Source organism: Neopsephotus bourkii, unplaced genomic scaffold (genome assembly GCF_033783945.1).
Source record: "Neopsephotus bourkii isolate Nb327-2 ecotype Australia unplaced genomic scaffold, CSIRO-AGI_Nbou_v1 NB_1767, whole genome shotgun sequence".
NCBI classification, from domain to species: Eukaryota; Metazoa; Chordata; class Aves; order Psittaciformes; family Psittacidae; genus Neopsephotus; species Neopsephotus bourkii.
Window position 1 is genome coordinate 642,296 of NW_026902241.1, and position 22,951 is coordinate 665,246.

At 41.1% G+C, this 22,951-nt stretch overlaps 1 protein-coding gene across 6 annotated transcripts in view; it reads right to left on the reverse strand.

Moving 5' to 3' along the window:
* Window positions 1-14,391, reverse strand: part of SCAF8 (SR-related CTD associated factor 8) — a 95,561-nt gene extending 81,170 nt beyond the window's left edge. For 3 of the 6 annotated variants that reach the window (XR_009729282.1, XM_061378588.1, XM_061378587.1), the window contains exon 1: window positions 13,819-14,391. Coding sequence is in view for 5 of the 6 variants with exons in the window: in XM_061378588.1 (XP_061234572.1) it covers window positions 13,819-13,848 (30 nt within the window). In the remaining variant the exon portion in view is untranslated. The remainder of the gene's footprint in view (window positions 1-13,818) is intronic. The other 3 variants (XM_061378586.1, XM_061378589.1, XM_061378585.1) reach the window with 1 other exon arrangement.
* Between the last annotated feature and the right edge of the window lie 8,560 nt (window positions 14,392-22,951).

Consider the following 22,951-nt stretch of genomic DNA (forward strand, 5'->3'; position numbering starts at 1 on the left):
ATCAGCCCACCTCACAAGCGTGTCAAGGTCCCTCTGGATGGCATTTCTTCCCTCCAGCGTATCAACCGAACCACACAGCTTGGTGTCATCGGCAAACTTGCTGAGGGCGCACTCAACCCCACTGTCCATGACAGCGATGAAGATGTTAAACAAGACCGGTCCCAACACCGATCCCTGAGGGACACAACTGGTTACTGGTCTCCAGCCGGACATTGAGCCATTGACCACAACTCTTTGTATGTGGCCATCCAGCCAGTTCTTTATCCACCGAGTGGTCCATCCATCAAAATAATGTCTCTCCAATTTAGAGACAAGGATGTCGCGTGGGACAGTGTCGAACGCTTTACAGAAATCCAGGTAGATGACATCAACTGCTTTACCACTGTCCATCAGTTCTGTAGCCCCATCATAGAAGGCCACCAAATTGGTCAGGCAGGATTCCCCCTTAGTGAAGCCATGCTGGCTGTCACCAAGCACCTTGTTGTTTTTCATGTGCCTTAGCATGCCTTCCAGGAGAATCTGCTCCAAGATTTTGCCAGGCACAGAGGTGAGACTGACTGGTCTGTAATTCCCCGGGTCATCCATTTTCCCCTTCTTGAAAATGGGGGTTATATTTCCCTTTTTCCAGTCATCGGGAACTTCACCTGACTGCCATGATTTTTCAAATATGATGGCCAGCAGCTTAGCAACTTCATTTGCCAGCTCCTTCAGGACCCGCGGATGGATTTCATCAGGACCCATGGACTTGTGCACATTCAGATTTTTAAGATGGTCTCGAACCAATTCCTCTCCTACAGTGGGCCCAAGGTCTTCATTCTCACAGTCCCTGCATTTGCCTTCCAAGACTTGGGTGGTGCAGTCAGAGCCTTTGCTAGAGAAGACCGAGGCAAAGAAGTCATTCAGAACCTCAGCCTTCTCCAAATCCTGTGTAGCTAGTTCAGCCGAGAGCTTCCTGAGGGGGCCTACATTCTCCCTAATCTGTTTTTTATTTGCTATGTACCTGTAGAATAACTTCCTGTTATCCTTAATATCTCTAGACAAGTTTAATTCTAACTGGGCCTTAGCTTTCCTAACTTGGTCCCTAGCTTCCTGGACAACATCCTTGTACTCTTCGCAGGCCACCTGTCCTTGCTTCCGCTTTCTATAAAACTCTTTTTTCATTTGAGTTTTCCTCAGGAGCATCTTATCCATCCAAGGAGGTCTCCTGGCCCTCCTGCTGCACTTCCTTCTGGTTGGGATGCAACACTCCTGAGCTTGTAGCAGGTGATCCTTGAAGACCAACCAAGAGTCTTGAGCCCCCTGCCTCTAGGGCTATATCCCATGGAACCTTACTAAGCAGGTTCCTGAAGAGGCCAAAGTCTGCTCTCTTGAAGTCTAGGGCAGTGAGCTTGCTGCACACTCTTCTCACTGTCCTAAGGATATCAACTGCATCCACGGCTGCCCTGCAGTGCCACATTTCCAGCGAGCCCTTCCCTGTTGATGAGCACAAGGTCAAGCATGGCACCTCTCCTTGTCGGTTCCTCTATTACTTGCAGAAGGAAGTTGTCTTCCACACAATCGAGGAACCTCGGGGATTGCTTGTGCCGGGCCATACCGTCATTCCAACAGATGTCAGGGTGGCTGAAGTCACCCATAAGAACGAGGGCCTGTGAGCGTGAGGCTTTTCCTATCTGCCTATAGAGTGCTTCATCCGCAGATTCCTCTTGATCAGGCGGTCTATAACAGATCCCCACAGTAATGTCTCCCATTGCTGTTTTCCCTTTAACCCTGACCCACAAGCTCTCTGTTAACTGCTCACCAGTCCCCAGACAGAGTTCCATACTCTCCAGCCTATCCCTAACATAAAGGGCAACTCCCCCTCCCCGCCTGCCAGGCCTGTCTTTTCTAAAGAGTCTGTAACCTTCCATTCCAACACTCCAGTCATAGGAGCCATCCCACCATGTTTCTGTGATGCCTATAATATCATGCCCCCATAGATGAGCACACATCTCTAATTCCTCTTGTTTTGCTCCCCATGCTACGGGCATTTGTATAGAGGCATCTGAGCCGAGATCCAAGTGAAGCCGGCTCATTGGCTGGAGCAGCCGGAATATCTCTGCATTGCTCTGAGCATTTATTTTAGGTACTGGCAACTGACTGGGAGTGTTGGGATGGAATGATGCCCCCCTCCCCCAACACATCTAGTTTAAAGCCTCCTTGACCAGTCTGGCAAGCCTCCTACCAAAACTGCTCTTCCCCTTCTTTATAGGACCAGCTCCACCAGCCCCACTAGAACTGGCCTACAAACTTGGGTGCCATGTTCAAGACACCCAAACCCCTGACTGTGACACCACCCTTTTAACCATTTATTAACCTGGCTAATCCTCCTAGCTTTTTTTAGGTCCTCCCCTGCATCCTGGAGAATAGACGAAAAGACTGAGCTCCAGAGCCCCTAACCACCTCCCCCAGGGCTCTGTAGTCCTTCTTTATGTTCCCCAGGCTACTACTATCTATATCCCTAGCACCCACATGTATCACCAGAAGTGGGTAATAGTCCGTGGGGCTTACCAGAGCAGGCAGCCTCTCTGCCACATCCCTGATCAGTGCCCCTGGTAGGCAACACACCTCCCTTGAGACCAGGTCAGGCCGACAGAGGAGTTCCTCTGTCCCTTTCAAAGTAGAATCCCCTACCACTATGACCCGCCACTTCTTCCTGGCAGCACCAGTAGAAATCTTCTTTATTAGTGCATCAGCCGGCTGTTTCTGGCAGAAAAGTGGTCTTCAAGAGAAAAATTAAGGAAAATCTGGGAATTCATCAGTGCATTTCAAATTTTTGATTGTTCAGTAATGCAAATAATATTTTTATCATCACAACTGTAATTCAGAAAGTGCTTAGAAAGTTAAATCTATTGTAAATATCAGTAAAGAACGTACTCTACTGCAAATCACTGTAATTTACACGGCAGTATATTACACGGTACTGAGCTGCAGTCTTAACATTTCTCAAGTGAAGACTAGGCAGCATGCACACGAACCTCTGGATGGTCAGCCATTTACAGAGCAAGCTACTGCACCTCCATGGACAGCATACTACAATTCCACAAAGCCCACCACTTAATCCCAAGATCTTTCACTACTCTTATTCAACAGGCAAGAAAGAGGCAGACAGGTGTTTCCCTACCAAAATTTTGAATGAAAATTAAAATGAACTACTAACTTCATTAAAACACAGTTTCATAAATAATATATCCTTTTTCATACCTCTGGCCACATCTTACAAAGGTGGGAGAAGAGCGGCTTGGAAGTATTTTTTCATAGAAGCCTAGTTCTACCTCTAAAAGGCTTGAAAGCTATAGACACCTCTGGTCTCACACAATCCAAAGGAACAGATATTCTTATAAATGAATACCTGTTACACTGTTACAGCAGCTAAGAGAATAAGCATTTGAATACTGATACTCTAAGACTCAGACCAGTCTCTGAGATTACAACAAGAAGCGGTATCAGGGATATTAATTACACATATCTACTGATATATGTTTACATTTTTCTCTGGCTGCTCCAGGACACAACACTAACCAGACACTGTATATAATACTAAATGTACGCAATTTTGAGCTGTAGAAGACAAAATATATACTTAGAAGACTAATACATATTACCTTAACAAGTTATTTTTTTCTCATTTCAACAACATTAAATTGAATCCAATTGTATATACAGAAACAGTCACTGAATTGCTTACCAAATACTTATACCACCACACTGCAAAGAACAAGGAAAGAGTATTGTCAGTTATTGCTTTAAAAAAAGGAAAGAATAAACAAATTTCTATTACGTTACATTTTACACACTCTCCTGAAATTTAACCTCTAAGGAAAAGTTACTTAAATTACGTGAGCCCATCCCTCAGTGAATAGTACTTTTTCTTCATCCTGACTAGGACCTAGCAGCCTGAACTTTTACTTAAATCCAATCAGCACCTTATTGCTTGCTCTCTGTCCTGCACAGAAATATTAAAACGTATATGAAAGATGTGTATGTAGGACAACCAGAATGGCAGATGCTCCATTCTGTATAAAGGTATTTCAGTTCAGAGAGAAAACAATGAAAAGTTACTTTCTTCCAGTAATCAAGCAGGACAATATGAGTTGCCAAAATCCAACATTAAAAAAATCACAGAAGGGAGGGCTGCAAGTCAACAGCCACTACCTTAATACAACTGTTTTAAAATATTTAAAGTGCATGATGTAGTTTAAATTAACAAACATAAAATAATAGACAATTTGCTTGATATCCCAGTGTGTCTTCCTTTTACTGGTGCACTTAATTGATTTATAAAAAATTTAAATGCAACCAAGAACACTTACACGAAAAGCTTACCCCCTACACGGCAGAGGTATTATACAGCACTCTTAACATATGTTTATGTTTAAAGAGCACATATGAATATTCATCCCAACTGAGTGGATAAGTGAAATAAGATAGAGCAGTCTCTTCAGGCCACTACATTTCAGCGCACCAAGAGGGCAGGTGTTACCATCACTGCCTTTGCTCAGTCCTTCTCCTGCCCCTTTCATTTTGAGGAAGCACAATTATGACTTTCAGATTTACTGAACCTGAGCAATTTAAGACGGAATGCCAAAATTCCATTTTAGTTTTCATAAATTCAAACCAAAAGGCATGTTGCAGCCTATTTACAATTTCCTCTAAGCCCTCCTCAATACTACTTTCAAAGAAAGCTTCTAAATTCTGTTGGTACAGGCTGTTTTGTACAAATAAGACTATGAACACAAAATTGGAATTTAAAGAAACACCCTGGATTCAACTCTGGTCTCCTGAACTGCATGTAACTATGAAACAAATGTTTAGTTCAGAACAGCCCCTAGAATGTACTTCACTTGCTCCTAGCCTTTTACAAGCCATAAAATACAACTCCCATTTTTCTCTTTGTAGTAACTTAGGATGTTTACTGCACAGGAACAAAAAGTTTAGAAAAACCTAAATGGACCACATAAAACAGCTAGGCTAGACTAAGTGCTACACCAATGCTCAAACGCCCAACAACAGAAAGAAAAAACTGATCAAAAAGTCCAGATGATGTTTGAAAGGATATTGCACAAGAAAACAAGATATACTAACACGGGTATTTCACTTGCTGAATTCTTCTCATTCCTGCCATATGGCTAATTCCCATCCTTAACATTTTATTATTTTATAACTAACTCCAGATCATCAACAGCAAAACTAATCAGCTTCAGGCACAATGTCAATTTCTCTAGATTTCCACAGGTGAGCTTCGGGGCTGCCCACACTGGAGAAGTGCCCTTCATTCCTGTTGCAACACACAGGTTTTGTAAACTGTGGTGCAGTATGGACTTAAAACAACTTTGAGAAGTCAAATATGATCACATCTCTGCAACCGTGACATAAAATATAGGGACAGATCCAAAACATCATGAAAATCAAAGACTCACAAATTTTCTCTACCAACTGTTTTAATGGCTCGCAACAAGCGCCGTCCTGTAGTGTTGGTTTCAAAATGTTTTCTCCTTAGATATGGCATAATGATTAAATTCACAATGAAACTTCATAGTTTATAGTGGATTGGATTTCTCCAGCCAATATATTTGTGTTATAAATGTTCCTCCTTTCATATTCTTTTTCAGATGAAACAGCTTTGTTTTCTTCATATGTATAGGAGATTCGGTATTCTAAAAAGCCAGCCTGACAGGTATTTCCATAGGCCTCCAGCAATCTAAATACATTCTAAGCTCTTTGGACTTAACATCTGGCAAATCCAAAGGCATTTCTAAGCATGATTATTTCTCTTTTTAAAACTGCAATCACATCAGTATCAACATATTAGTACTTTTATCTATTATGCTAATTTCTAAATTACCCATGAAGAGAGCTCCCTGAAGTCATGCCATGAGGACAAGAGTTTTCAACTAACATTTTTAGAGTGAGCAGCAATTTACAGTATTTTACACCTCTTTAAGAAAAAAAAAAGAGCTGTAGAATAACAAGGATAGAAAGCAAAGGGTGCACCTAATTACTTCTACTTCAGTTTTTGAAAGTAATTAATAAATACTAAAAATGGCAAACCAAAAAAAAAAAAGGAAACCCCTACCACTCAAACTCCAACTGAATGAGTATTTGGAAACACTGAACCCTAGTCCAAACAATACAAGATGATGGATCTTCTGAAATAAGTTTCCAAAAAATGCATGCTATATCAATTAAAAATTTCAATTCAAACATGTAAGACAGCTGTTTCTTGCCCTGCATAAAAAGACCCTGTGCAGCTGTCAGCAGTGTTTGTAAAGGAATATTTACTCCAACCTTTCAAAATCGATTTATAGGCAACACTTCACCAAAAAAAAAGCAAGCTTAAGACTTCCAAAATAGGTGCCTTAGATCTTTCAGCTGTTGCTACTCTACATCATTTTACCTCTCAGCCATCATCCCCCCCAAACAACCACCCCTTGCTACCACTGCCTCCTGAACTTCATCGCCACCTCCCTGCTTTTACCTGTCCTTTTTGCCCTCTTTTGTAAATGGGAACCAAAGCAACCTTTGCCAATGCTAAATAAAAAAAAAAAAAAATTGTCAACAGTAAACATGATAACAAAGGTGCTAAGCTGTACCTTCCATGTATGCATTTTATTATACTAAACAGGTGCATTTTATTTCTGAATGTCAAAGCATCAGAAAAATGCCCACTAGCTACCTTTGTATGATCACAAAGGTAGGAGAAAAAATAGCAATCCAGTATCATTCATTTGCAACATAAAAGCAACAACAACAAGACAACAAACAAACAAAAACAAAACATTAAAAAAACCCAACTCATACTATCAAAAACTGAACCCAGTAAAGCCAGGTAAGCTTTGTAGACAAACTCTTGAAAAAAGTGAAAAATGCTAAATCGTTGTACAACCATAGTTGCCATTTTTGTACAAATGGTAGCTCACTTGCCAAAAGTGTAACAGCACGAAGAGCAGGCTGCTACAAGCACACATTTATGGTGGAGAGAAATCTGGCAGAGGGTCATGGTGGCAACACGCTCATTTCCTCTTACTTCCTCCAAATGTTAACAATAATTTTCAATTGCTTTATAAAAGGGGAAAAAAAAAAAAAAAGGTCTTATTTTGGTCAGTACATCTGGCAAGGAGAGGCAAAGACAAGAACTGGAAGGGCAGTACCTGAAGATCCGCTTTTAAAGATCATGTACCCTAGAGTACAGACGCAGCTGCTGAATAAGGTTAAGTCAGCTACCTAGCTGACTGCTGCTGCTGACAGTGCTCCCAGAGAAATACTGCAGAAAAGTAGCTCCAAAGACGTGAAGAAGTGGAAGAAATGCACACGCAATTCATGAGAAGTTCATATACAGGAACAAGGACTACTACTGTTTATGAGTTCAAAGCCAAATTTGCTGAGCTCTGGATACACATGTGAACAGACACTTAAGCACCGCTGTCCCAGGCCTCACAAGAGAGTTACACCAGCCGTTGCTGAGGCCAGGAACATGGGCTCTAACCAAGGCTGAATCAGCCACTCGGGATAAATTTCCTGGTAGCTGTCTAGAGGTAGAATGATGGACCAATTTTACAGACAAGAAAAAAAAAGTTGCCCTCTTCTTAAGTGGAAAAAATCCTCACAAAAGTAATCAAGTGTCTAGACTGTATTTTAAGACCTGCTTTATCAAATAGTTTTATTCTGTATGATTTTTTCTGATCCAAGCAATTTGGATTGCTAGACTTCACTTCCACAGGAAAACATTGCTGATGGCAAACTCAAATAAGACCTGTTAAGATAATTTCAAGTACTTTGCTGAAGGTTATAGCCCCAGGCATGGTCTTCCTGAGTAGGTGAAAAGCAAAGGATCTGAAGTGAAGTCATGAGAGTTGAGAAGTGCATTTGTTTTAAACTACAAAACAGTCCAACACACTCTAAAGCAGTAGCAGGCAAAATCAATACTCATACTTTAAGCTATGCAGTTACAATCCAAAAGCATCAGCTGAATCCACAGATCTACCTTACCCTCCCAGACTCACAGGTACCTAATCTAAACCACACTTTAAATAGAAATTTAAAGTGTACATATCAAAGGCAGGAAAATAATCAGTGTCTGTCCTATACTACTACACAAAAGAAGTTAGAGCCTTGAGCAAGATATGGACAAAATAAAACCCCTAACATTTTGGCCTTTACCACAGCATCGCATGATGATGTCTTTACACAGCCAGAAGTCAAGATTCTGTGGCTAGAGAAAGTCTGAGGTCAGATCAGTATTTGAAAATGTGATATTAAAACTGTAAATATTTATTAAGCACACATGGAGACATTTAATAAGGTGAACACCAATTTAATATTTACTGTATCTTGAAGAGAAATGGGCTTTCTTTCCCTATACCCTTTTAAAAAAAGGTAAATAGCTGAAAGCCAGAAGAGTTAACTCTTGCTGGGATACAACAGAGTGGAAATATTTACATTTCACTATTATTCTTAATGTTCCTGACATCAAAAGCAAAATTCTTACGTATTTTGCTATCTCTTAAGGGAATTCATACAGTTTATACAGATTAAATGGTTTTCCTCTGAGGAGCACCATGGAATTATACAGCAAAATAAAACAGAAGACTTTTTTCACATCCATCCCAGAGGTTAAGAATGAAAAACAGACTTTTTTTTTCCTAAAAAATAAGGATAAAGGTAAACCAAAAGTTTTCATCCCATTTTGCTGAAACAAAAATTAATAAATATCAGACCATAACTGCAGTACCAGATTAAAAAAAAAACAAACAAACAAACAAGAAAGCTTTAAATGTATCATAGTTGCAGAATCCTTCAAACTAGCACAGGATATGAATGAATGTTGTGCATTTTTTTTTTATGACTGGCAAAATATTACAGAGAAGAGGAAACAGACACAAGTTTTCTCATTTTCTCAGCAGCTAGGAAAAAAGCTCTGCAGATGTCTCAGCTACTTCAGCTAACATGAAACATGCAGCAGAATCTAAGAAAAATATCTTGCCAAGGAGTAACTTCCGCCCTTCCACTGTTCCTCAAACGTATCACTAGTATCACTACTTGTGCTAATCAAAACCCTGGCTCCTCATTTCAAAGAGCATCCCTTTTTTTTTTTTTTTTGCTCTCCCCAGCTATTCAGCATCAATCTCTATTTAGCATCTTCATGAGGCATAACATTTAGCTCTTTTTAGCATCAACTGGCATTCTTTCATGAAAAAGCCGCCTCTGACTTAGAATATGCCATTTAAATAAAACAGTCTAAACCAGAATATTTGATTTACACTTCTGGGATTTTTTCGCACCTATGCTCCAACCCTCAGTAATTAAAATGTGGGTTACTTCCAAGGGTCGCATTTCTAAAATTGTAGTTCACTAAACTGTTTCCCCACTGCCACTTAAAACGCATCTTCTAAAGAAACATCATCATAAAGGTCACCAACAGATAACAAAGTGCAAGTGGAGTATACAGACCACAGCATTGCCACCAAATGATCAGTGATAGTTATGTCCCCACCACTGACCAATTTCAGGAGAACCAGTTAATCCAAAAGTAGTAGTGATCACTTATTGGCTTACGTGGCTCTCACAACCATTCTAACATCAAATGTTCACTGTGACTCTACTTTATAAGGAGCTATGGGAGGACAACCATTTTCACTATTAGAAACCGCTGAACCTCAGCCGAGCAATGCTGTGGAATTTTTATTTGTGACACCCTAGAAGACAATTAGATTAACAAAAGAAAACGCACAGGAACCCACATCACTCCTTAAGCAAACTGTAATCACTATCTTAACCTTATAGTGTTTTATGTGCATCCTCATATTGAAAAATTTTAAGACAGAGCATACTGCACATCTGTGACAGTTTTCCATTCAGTTCCCTTGTATATAAAAAGATCAGCACCCAATTGTACAGAGAAGAGGAATTAAAACTTTTCATACAAAAAAGCTCAAATGAACACAGCATTTCTGAAAGGAATCAGAAGATACACGACTTTCTCATTCCTGGGTTTCTACGGAGAAGCTTTGCCTTAATATTTTTTCTCTTTTTAAAAACATAAAATTGCCCTTTTCACTATCACCTCTCCAATATCATAATATACTGTGTTGTAAGACAAATACAAAACCCATAATTCTTCCACTACATTTCAGATCAAATTTGTAGCACTGAATTCAACAATGTAAATTCTTTGACTAGGTATGGTTTGGGATTTTTTTAAGCTATCAAACTGCCTTAGGTAGGTTTTACCATTACTAACCTACACGTTAGGTTAGTAGCAGGTGCTGGTCTCAGCAAGTTAGAAAGTACATGTACTTATCAATGATGAAATAAAATACTACATATATATATATCCATACACACAAATATATGTATTTGCATGAGATTTTTTGATTTTTAAATAAAAAGAATGCAAAAAAAAAAATCAGTAAGGGCAGCATCATGCTCAGCAAGACTTAACAAAGTTCATATTACTGCAAAAAGGCCAAGTATTGCAAGAAAATTCTCAGTAGAGCACCCAAAACCTACTTCAGGTACAGTACCTGAAACCAGTGTGAGAATGGCTAGATTTTAAGCTGGCAGCAAGACTTTAACTCTGAACTATGTAAAGAAATACTGAGTTTTAATTATATAAGTTTGCAACTAAAATATTATGGAGTGCTGGAACTATGACGATACGCATGCTTGCCTCTAGTCCAATTCCTTTCTAACAAAATACATTTTATGGAATTAATAAAGAATTTGAAACATTTCAGTCATTCTGTCACAAACTTCTTGCATTTCATGTTGTGATTTTCAGAAAAAAACTCAGGGCCTGAACCAAGACCTGAGAGAAAATGATTCTGCAAGGTTTAGCCTTCATGATGGCAACTGTAGCAAGTGATAAACTGTGTTGTATAAAACACTGTCAATTACCTCAACAATATACTAAGACAGTTGTATTATATTCTATTTTTTGGTTGCCAAGCAGTTTTAAGTAAATAGTAAGATATCAACCATTACATGAAAAGAGTATCAAGCATTTTTTATTTAGGAGTCTGATTATTTCTCATCTAAATTTATCTTTCCCAAGATTTTCAATCTTAGGGCTAATTTTATACATATGACTAGGTACAGCACTGACAATGCCATGTACCATCATTAGACATTGAATAGCTTTGCATAATAGTTGGCATTATCTCCAGTCATCAGAGTTCAAATAAACTTCAGGTATTTCTTTCTAATCAAATTAATGACAAGCCTATGTTAATCACTTCAGTCGTGACTGTCATAGGATAGGTATAATATACACATATCTGGAGTAAGCTATCCTAGCTAAAAGGACGGTTGCCTTTATTTTAGCTTTACTGCAGAATTCAAACACAATTTCTTAAGAATAAAAAAATAAAATAAAAAAAACCCAAACCAATCCCCCCCCCAAAACAAACAAAAAACCCCACCACAATCCCAGAAGTACCTAACCTGCAGACTTATGCGTTTAAATGTATTTGGAATGTTCTTTCTAAAGCATCTTCTGGATTTCACCAGTAAGCTACATAAAATGCTATAAAATTATTAATGAAATTCAAACTGTGTAAAAATGTATGGTAAAAGTTTCTGTACAATTTAGTCTACCCCATCTGCTGCTAAATTTAATTTAAATCTATTTTAAGCCAAAATCTCTAGAACACAAATCTGATGTGATTTCTGAAGTGCAAATATGACCTTAAAACATAATATAAACAAAGAAAAGGATTTTTAGATGTGAAAGACAAATATTCTGTAAGCTAAACACATTTAGATATAGCACAAACTACAATTTACAGACACACATTTCAGCTACTTTAAATATTTATTAATCATTTCACAGTTCTAAATGCAAAATGTATATAGGCCAGTTAGACCAGAGACAATGATGGAAAGTTAATGTGAAGTTCTACACTGGGTACAGAGGTGTTAACAGTGGTTAGCCATAACACTCAAGATTCCTCAAATGTAGCAAGTCTTTCTTGTACTGTTTACTTCCAGGATTAGGGGTTTACTCTTAGCATCTTTAAAACTTTCCCATCGGTGTAGTCCAGCATTCAAATACAGAAACAGAGGTTAAAACAAAACTGAAAAAGAAGTCATAAAAACAAGCCTATTCATAGATGCTGTCTATTTATACCATAGGAGATAAGTTTGTCAGTGTCATTGCCTGATCTCCTGTATTTGCTTTTCCAACACCCCTAAGTTTACTGTTTTTCAAGCACTTAGAAGGTTTCAGGCATATTCTAAATCTCTCCTCTTTATCACAGTTCTTAACATAAGTCTTCAGAGTTAATTATTTTTACAGTATTTATACCTGAGTGCTCAGCAAGTCAGTCAGAAGTTGTTTTTCAGTAAGAAAGTGAAGACTGCTTATGCTAGTAGGTATATACAAGAAAAAGGTTCTCATCTACTTATGTTCTTCTGTTCTTGTGAGCAGACCCTTCTTTTTCCCCACTTAATAATACAGCCCATAAGCCAACCAAATAAAAGGGAAAAAAATAGTTTATAGTGTTTATTTTTCTTCTAGTAGCTACAGTGCGACTTCTACTTAAGAATTCAAATTGCATGAAGTGCAACATCTAGAACTGCACATTAGTTAGGGATGTCCAACTGCTACTGAGTTATTAGAGAGGAACTACCCATTTTAAAAACCTTTCTTATTGTAGCTTGTAGAAACAAAATGGTTGGCACATTGTTCCACGACAAATCAAATTAACATTTTAAGAACCCAAACCAGCACTATATTACTTAAAATCATTAAAACTGCACCACATCCCCACTGGGGATAGCAAGAGGGCAAGCCAGACCTCTATTATGGGAGCAGTCTGTAATATATACATTGTAACCAGAGCTGATACTGTCTATAGTTAACATAAGACACATGAGTTCCTAAAAAGAAAATACATATTTATTTCCCTTGCTCTTGCCTCAACTTCAAAATATAGACGACACAAACTCCTGCAGTGAAGAGGAACAAAGCAGAGTTGCCAAAAGAACTATCCTGCAATAAAATAAACATTAACTATAGGCACAAAGAAGCCAGGTGCCATACGAGTAGTACCTGAGCCTGCAAGAGTGTGTTTGTGGGTGTCCTAGCCCACTCTCAGCACGGCACTTTGGTGCACGACCACAGCAACGTGTAGCACATAGGGAATGCCTGCTTCCATCCTGAGCACAGCGAATACACAATTCTCAAACACGGCGACGACCCTCCGGGCCTTTGTACTCCTCATACCCAGATTTTAAAGCACAGCTACACGAAGTGTTAAAGGGCGCGCTGGCGAGGTCTGGGCACACACGTAACGAGCAAGGAGTACGAGGGTGGTAGGAGCACCGCACGGCTCTACAGGAAGCCCCCCCCCGCCCCGCCTCCCCTGCGGCCACTGCATGAAGTTGGCCGAGCATCACTCGCCCCATCGCCAGCCCGGGCGCACGAGAGGCCTCCTTCCCCTCGGCCTCCTCCCGCTCTCGCATGTCCTCGCCGCCAGATCTGCCCTCCGTCGACCAGTCTCCCCCAGCCGCACGGCGGAAGGAGGAGCGGGGAGGTGGGGGGGGTGGCTCCATGACCCTCTCCCCGCTCCTGTTTCCAGGGTCAGTGACAAAGTCCCGCTCCTGCCCGACTCGAGGACAACCCCTGGGAGCACCTCTCACACCGGATAGCCCCCCCGCCGCCGTATCCCCCGTTCCCGCCCCTTCCCTGCATCGCAGCGGGAGGGCAGCGAAGACGCCGGACCCCGGGGCCCCGCCCGCTCCCCGACCCCGAGGGAAGGAGCGGGTAGAGGGGTTACACACCTCGCTGTTAAAAGCTTTCACGGCCTCCATGTCGTGGTGGAGGCGGGAGCCGGGAGGCTTCTCTTCGCTGACAGCGGCCGGGCCGGGAGGGCCGCGGCCCAGAGGGGGGCTAGTCTCGGTCTGTGTGTGCGTGTGCGCCTCGCTCAGTGGCCGCCGGGCCTCCTCGCCATGGCGGGTGGCGCAGGGGGCTGCCGCGGAGGGATGCGGGGCCCGCTCGTTTCCGTCTCCTCCCGGCAGCGCGCAGCCTCCTCGCCCCGCTTCCCGCCCGGCAGCGGCACCGACGTCCCGTCCCGTCCCCTCCCCCGCTCGGCCGCGCCGGCAGGAGATGGAGGAACAACGCGCAGCGGCTGCGGCGCGGGCACCAATATGGCGGACACACGGAGAGTCCTCGCAGCGCAGCTCCTAGAGCAGCCGAGAGCGGCGCAGGCGGCTACAGCGCCGCCTGTCGGGCAGCGCCTACCCGTCCGCCCGCCGGGCCGCGCCACTGAGGTGCTGTCGGGATGGCGTCCCGGCCCGCCCTGCGCCACCGGCTACGCCTCCTCCATCCGCTCCCGGTCTTGCGAGCAGGCGTGAGGTGACGGGTTACGGACGCAAGGTGAGAAACGCTATGGTGTTTTGTCAGCGGAGGAAGTCCAGGAGTTGTGGAGAGAGACGCTGTTGTCGCGTCCCAACCGGAGGCCGGAATCCCCGGAGGGGGAGTCCTACCAATACGTTCCCGCAGAGCCTCACCACACGGCAAGGCCCGCCGGGGAAACTGCATGCAGGCTTGAAGAGAAACAGCAGGAAAAAGTATCTGCGGAACATAGGAGAAAATAATTAAAAAAAAAAAAAAAAACCAGAAAAATCACAAACGGTGAGCAAATAATAGTAATAAAAAGGAGAAAACCAACAAAATCATAATGCAAATCAGTAACAAGTCCCAGTGCACTGAACACCTGAATATTATAACTTGACCATCTGACACCAGGAAGTCTCCAAACCCAGCATAGGTATTACTCAGGGCATACTCTCAGATTAAGTTTAAGGAGGATGTGCCTCCCCATGAACAGCAGTGCTACTTGCATCCTCTCCCGCCATGGCAGCCCAGTAGGGTACCTATCTCCCCTGGAGCACCAACACCTCACGTGAGAAATGCCAGCAGCAACAGCTGCATCAAACAGGATTTACTTCCAGGGCATAGATTTTGTTCAGTCAAACACAGAGGCTGCCGCATGACTCACCTTCAGCAGGGAAGCTCAAGGAGCTCAGAAGCACTGAGGATGAAATCTTAGCCTTGCCTTTAGCTGCTGTTTTTCCAAGAGGTTACGTTCTTCAACTGTACCAGTACAGGAGAACTAAGACAGCCTGAATTAGGCTCCAATCTGAACTGCATTTCATTATTTTCCAGTCACGAATAGGCCACGTGCTGGACAGACTGTACCCTCCAGCACTCATAAGTGCCTCTCAACCTGGAGCCACAACTCCCCTTCATAGACAGTGGATACTTCCACTACAGGCCTGAGTCAAGAACTTCTAAACTGAAGCAAGCTTTACTTAACAAACAAGGTAAACTAAGCGCAGCATCTGAGGCAGACCTGTAATCCTAGAGCTCTATTCTTACAGGAACACGAGAGACATTATTAAGTCTTGTTACAAACAGAATTAGAAGTGTCTCTCCCCACTCCCCCAAAAACCTTACTTAGAGAAAAAAGCCCATATCTAGCAATCATCAGGCCACCAAGAGGGCCAGGAGGCTAGAGCAGATGCCATGTGTGAAGATGAGATAGCTGACTCTGCTCAGAGAGAAATAAAAGATGGCCACGGGGTAGGAAGGGCACCCAGTACCAGCCAACACCTGCAAAGAAAAATGGCTGAATAAGGCTCCTTAGTATTTTTGGTCAACCTGAAACAATTGAATAAGGCTTTTTGACAGAGGTAGACAGCAGGAGGTCAAGAAGCAATGGCCTCAAACTAAAGCGGGGGAGGCTCTAATGCAATCAAAAGAAAGCCTTTTCCACTCCAAAAATGGCCAAGCAGTGGAGCAGAAGCTGTGCAGTCTCCATCCTCTTCCAAGGTTCCATGGGATGAAGCCCTCAGTAACCCACTCAGAACACACAGGTCATCTGGCTTTGAGCCAGACATCGAACCAGATAACAAACTAGGTCCCCCCCCTAAGCTGAGTAACACTGTTACTATGTGAACCACATAGCTGAGTGCAAACTTCTGGCAGTCTTCTGCCAGAAGCAGTCACCCTTCACAGGTGATTTAAGAGGAGAAAACGGTGCTTACCAAGGGTAACAAAGCTTTTCTTCTTCTTTTGTTCTTTTTTCTTGTAGGAATTCTGAGTAAATAAAATGTGAAGAGACAACTCAGTTCAAATTATTGTGGAGGCTTTACATGGACTTATTGTATTACAAAAGTAACTGGCAAAATTGTGTTTGTACTGCTTTGGAAAACTTGCTAAAATACTGTAGTAACAAAGAAGCCTCCAGGATCCCGTAGCTTTCTTATTAGGTGAAAGTGAAGCAAGTCTAGTTTTCCTTACTAAAATGGATGGAATACCACACTGCACAAGAAAGAGCTGTGCAAAAACTATTTTGAAATTGGTCTTGAAGTGACCACAAAACTCCCACTCAGTTGCTTTTCCAGAATATTTATTTGAAAAGTGTAAGTTATTCCACTGAAGGAAGGCATAGAGTGAACAAAGGAGAAACCAGAGAAGGAGGGATAGGATTTACACTTGGAGACAAAGGCACAAAAGCCTTGACCTCAAAAGCACGAAGCCTGAATTTGAAGCTAGGTTGTTCCCCTCCCCCCCCCCATATTTAGTTTGTTTGCTGTAGGTCTGTAATAAAAATTTAAACAAATATATTTTCCAATTAAAACATTCATGTAATAAAGCTCTTATAACAACCCCGTTTAATTCCAGCAGTAGAAAAAAGCATGGGGCATAGCACAGTCCTGATCTCAAAAGAAGCCATCATCCAAGAATAAGAAAGAGCTAATAGAATGAATATTGTAATATATCTTTAATTTTAAATGTTCAAAATCAAGCAAGCATACAAATGAAGTGATATCAAAACAATATTAGTGTGCAGAAGCACTGGCCCATTCTGGGGCAAGGCCACCTTGCCCCATGAAACTAATTAGATGACTTGCACTATTACTCATAACATACCAAAGCTGGGAGATTTCTCATTGTGTTGTGCAGCAGAATGAGTGACAGCTTGATGTACAGAACAAGCCTGTCTGCTCTTCCAGTGCTCTGCACAACTGCTGAAACTCATACCAGAAACTTCAGTTTTGCAAATAAGATTCCACTTGCTTTCCAACATGTCCATGAATTATACGTGGGATTTGCAGTGATGGGGCACACTTCGTGTGTGGATGCAAACACCTAGCTTTGCAATTCTGGGAGAAAAGACTGAATAAATCTTTAACATGCTATTTAGTGGGGGTCCCCCCTCCAAGAGAAGGTAAAATAGGTATGCCTGCTGTTTTCATACTTCTGACAATACCAAATATAGACTGAATAGATCAGAAGTGTCGTATTGTCAAATGTCCTTAAGAAGTCCTCCATCTAAGCAAGCAATTCCTTGTTGTTTCTTCTCAGCAGAGGAAACCACATGCAAGTGTTAGGAAGGAGAGCTGGTGTTCCAGTAGGCACAGAGAACAGAGGAAAGCCACTTGCAGCTTCAAGGTAAGAGGATGTCACTAAGCTTTCTTCACAATAACTCTCCACACTTTTCTTGAATGTATAGCCACAAGAACATCCTTTGTGCACATTGCCAATCTCTACTTAATTTTTCAGTGGGTTTTGAAAGAGCTGCTTACATTTTTGACTGAGCTTTAGCGTATTTCTCTCTCTGTTTTCACTTTCTGTTTACACAGTTCATCTTCCACTTTCATTCATATTTTCAGTTGAAATTCCTCCTTTATAACCATCATAAAAGCTCTTAATTTGTAACTGAAAGCATAGAAACAAATTTTTTATTAAACATCTCCTGAATTTGTTACAAACGTGTTCACACAAGGAGTGATTTTTTTTTTTTTTTTTTTGGTAGCACTTACGAATTTCAGAGATTGTAAGAGAAATTTTGAACCACTGTATTTGTAACCTCATGTTACTCATGAGGGACTGTTGATTGGGAGCCCCGGTTAGTTCTCCACAGTTTCTCCTGGTCAAACTTGACTTATCCTGAGTATCTTGCACGTCTTCTAGCATGATGGTGTCAGACTTTCTTCGCATGACTCCACAGAAATCACTTCAAGACTACTTTATTGGAAAAACATGTTCAAAGGCAACTGCAGCTTTAATTTACAGGCCAGCTTCTGTTCTCAGATGCACACACCAAGACTGTGTTGATTTCGAAGGGAACTGCTTTTATCAAGAAAGCAGAAAAAAGAGACTTACAAATTACCTTCATGTAACATTTCTCAGACTTGCTTGTAGGAGGTTTAAATAACCTGATGCAAGTGTGCTGGCAATACAAGTCACATGTGATACTTCCAACATCGCTAAAATAAGCTCAGCCAGGAAGCGTTTCCTACTGCTTTCTTAATCTGTATGGGGTTCTAACCTTGAGGTTTAACTTTGTGCCATCATACTTCTGATTATAGGGTACAATTACAAGGTAGAGTGATATTGTTTCCAATAGCTGCATAGTCACTACTTAGTTCTGCTCCTAACAAATGGTTCTTTTAAAATAAAGGTCAAACAATGGTTTTGCAGTGGCAATTATAGCATGCTTATCTCATTTTAATGGCATGAGATAGAACATCCTTATGATCTCAGCTTGCAAATACCTTAAAAAGGCATTACAAATGTTTTATAGCCAATTCTAAGTACAAGCATGTCCATTTCTTGCTTGAGGGAAGCTCAAACAAAAACAGTTATAAATAGAATCATAGAATAGTTAGGGTTGGAAAGGACCTTAAGATCATCAAGTTCCAACCCCCCTGCCATGGGCAGGGACACCTCACTCTAAACCATATTACCCAAGGCCTCGTCCAACCTAGCCTTGAACACTGCCAGGGATGAAGCATTCACAACCTCCCTGGACAACCTATTCCAGTGCCTCACTACCCTAACAGGAAAGAATTTCCTCCTTATATCCAATCTAAACTTCCCCTGTTTAAGTTTTAACCCATTACCCCTTGTCCTACCACTACAGTCCCTAATGAAGAGTCCATCCCCAGCATCCCTATATTCCCCCTTCAGATACTGGAAGGCTGCTTTGAGGTCTAAATAGCTTTTCAGTAGATTAAAAAAAAAAAAAGAAAAAAAAAAAACCCACAAAATGTAACATAGGTACTGAAACCTTGAAGGATTCCATTCCAGTAGTAAAAAATAAAACTTTCAAATATACATCTAAGTATTTCAAGGAAAAATCAAAGAGGATTTATGGGTAAATTTTAGACATTATGAGCAGCAGTAAGACTGCTGACTTGGGGTTGTACTGTTTAGAGAACAACAAGCAAACCTAGGATCAAAAAGCCTGAATTCAGAGACAGTGGACTGAGAATATTTTTTAATTTTAAAACTCAAAAAGAAAAAGTTTTTATGAGCTGGCTCATGTTCCTTTTGACATACAAGTTGACAGCAAGGAGATCAGACCTTGTCCGGCAGTTTGGATCATTTCTTCACATTGTGTTATTTTCTCTGCCCTGCTCATATGTACCAAATCTCCAACTCACAACAATAAGGCTGCAAAACCAGAGTCCTTTCTCCCAGTCTGCGAAGACAACCTCATTACGGAACATAGCACAAGTGAGCACAATACACTAAGTCATTTCTATTATGTCTTTCCTTCTGTCTCAAGCAAGTAACATTGGAAAATGAACAATTTTTGTTCAAGGTTTGTTTGGTTTTCTACTTGCTTCAAGATTAACAAATGAGACCTACCACATTGCTTATCTTTAAAATAAACCTACATAGACATTAAGTCAAAATTTTAGCCAACACTTAGGAACACTTTCTATCAAAAGTAATAATGTGAAATACATAAAGAATAAAATCAGTAGGCAGATCTCCTAGACCTTTGCCACAGGTATATGTAGAACTGGACTTTGCAGTAGTTGTGTCCAGACTCACCACATGCATCTGTATTCTGTTATCTACCAAAGTCACAACCTGTACAAGGCCAGAAATGAAGGAATAGCCAAGGCTTATTTCATACTGAGTAAACCTGACTGCAATGCCTAATCAACTACTGTCAAAATACTTTTGAGGAGGAAAGCCCCCAGAGATGAAATATGCCTTATCATGTTGACAGTTTTCTCATCATGTCCAGCTGTTAAGCCTGATTTTCCAGTTTCAGAACTTTTCTAGCAACTTATTACCTCATTACAGTCATATCAATTGGACCTTTTGTCTAAAAAATTAATTATTATCTCTTCTATTACTTTTCAATAAACATTAACTCCAGTTAGTGAAGTAAATCAGTTTGCTTCACTTACATCCTCTGTTAGGTCTTGGACAGTGAGGCTTAGCTCATTAGCAATTCACACAGCAGTAAGAGAAACACCTGAAGTCCATGGTGGCACAGACTATACAGAAATTCTGTTTTCTTCCCCAGGGCTCTTTATACATCTTTGTTATCTCTTGGCCAATAACTAGCTTAAGGCAGTAAGTAACTAACAAAAATTATTTATAAACTCTATCCAGAGAGGGAAATGCTTGCCACTTGAGTGTAGTTGATTTTGCTTTTGCTTTCTTTTTTTTGGCTTGATTCATTAACTGAATATATATTTATGTGTCAATATAGTTATAGCTCTTCATTATGAAGTTTAATGAGAAACTAGGCAAACTACAAGTACTGTGTGGCCCTGCAGAACACCACCTAAACTGCAGGACAGGCAGTATGCAGAGCTATTAAACTCAGCTGGGTTGAGCTGACGCACGATTACTCAGGAACCAGCACTGCACTTCCCAAACTCTTGCAGCCACCAGAGGAAAAATGCTCCTCCCATGCATGCAAACTACTCAGCTCTCCAGATGCAGATCCTTAGATTCAGAATTCAGCTCAGAAGCATGACAGGCTTGGGACTTGCCTGGTTCAGGTCCAACAGAGCTTAGTACTAACATTACCATGTGTGTTTTTAAATTTGTCAAGCACAAACGCAAGAAAAGGACCTAGAGATCGGGGTGGTCCCCAGAACAGGCTAGTTAAACCACCATCATACTTTATTTGCTTCTCTGGCTCACTTGAAGCTCTGATCTCAGACAAGGGAAGAGGCTGATACCAGAAAACATGTGAAGTATTCCATGAAGTTCAGGGAAATTTTTATTCTTCAGTTTTAAAGCCAAAATGCAGGAGTAACCTTTTTTGTTGTAGTCACATTGCAGCAGGAGCAAAGTTACATTTCCATATAGTAATCTATCCATCATTTGGGGGGAAAAATATCTCAAAGTTTAGTATGTAACTCATTTTGAAAACAACAAAAAAAATATCCCTAAACAACAACAACAAAAAAAAGACAAAAAAAACCAAAAACCCCTTATGTAATGGCTATGCTTTCCCAGACAAAGACTGTACTTGCCCAAACACAAGCTGTACAGAAACCACGCTCCTGACAACCACCCCTTTATACCTGGGGCTATACAAAATAGTACTGGCCATAGCACATAGGCTGAATTAATTGAATCAAGTACCTAGCTGGGGCCAGAGAGCAAAAGCTCATGTTGCTTCTGGAGGAAGACCAGTATCTGCTTCGCTATATAGTCCGAATCACTCTGTTTGCTTTAGCTTTGATACAGAAGAACTTGTAATCAACCTAGCCTTTTTGAATAAATATCTTTTACTAATAAGTTATGCTTTACTATGCTAGATATCTCTAAGTACACTCCAATTTCAACATGTAAGCTCTTAAAACTTTGAGATCTTAAGGGCATTTATGGCCTTAATGTAAGATAGTCATAGAACCATAGAATTAGTTAGGGCTGGAAAGGACCTTAAGATCATCTACTTCCAACCCCCCCTACTATGGGCAGGGACACCTCACGCTAAACCATGCCACCCAATACTCCGTCCAGCCTGGCCTTGAACACTGTCCGGGATGAAGTATTATTTGGCCAACCCATTCCAGTGCCTCACCACCCTCACAGTAAAGAACTTCTTATATCTAACCTGAACTTCCCCTGTTCAAGTTTGAACCCATTACCCCTTGTCTTATCACTACAGCTTCTAATGTAGGGCCCCTTCAGATACTGGAAGGCTGCCATGAAGTCTCCATGCAGCTTTCTCTTCTCCAGGCTGAACAGCCCCAACTTTCTCAGCCTGTCTTCATACTGGAGAAGCTCCAGTCCCCTGATCATCCTCACGGCCCTCCTCTGGACTTGTTCCAACAGTTCCATGTACTTTTTATGTTGAGGACACCAGAACTGTACACAATACTCCAAGTGAGGTCTCACAAGAGTGGAGTAGAGGGGCAGGATCACCTCCTTCAACTTGCTGGACACACTTCTTTTAATGCAGCCCAGGATATGGTTGGCTTTCTGTGCTGTGAATTATAATGAATTATGGCCTATGTAGCCTTTCAATTCCATGTAAAACTACAACTGCAAACGTGAAAAATATTACTGCTGCAAGGATGTAAACACTGAGAAATGTATTCAGTTACTATAAGACTTGCTCTTACTGTAATCAAATAATTGTGGCAGTTTTTTACTAAGTAATAACAGCTAGAACATATGCTGGTCAGAACTTACAGAATAAGATATTCAAAAGCTCTCTGTCAGCTTTAAGACTTTGTAGTTGTAAGAGCTGGACTGTTGACTTGCAAAGGCTTTTGAAAAGAGACAGCAAAAATCATCTTGGCAAGCTTGATGAGTTTTATGGTGGTCACTCTAAAGACAAGCCTTAAGGAACTGGCACTATTATACTCTTTGAGTATTAACTGAAAAATTATTTAGCCTAGGTAATAGTACTACTACAAGAACATGAATATTCAAGAACATTTTGTATCATGAGATCAGTTCTTGATGTGAGTGCATTAGTCGAAGAATTGCTCTCATTAAGCAGTTACAGAGCTAGCCCAAATAATTCAGAAATTGCTAAATGATGCATTCAGAAGCACAATAAGGCACAGCAGAGGCAAGATGTAGATTTGCTAACAGCAAAGCAATGTTACAATCATGCTTTAAATACACACC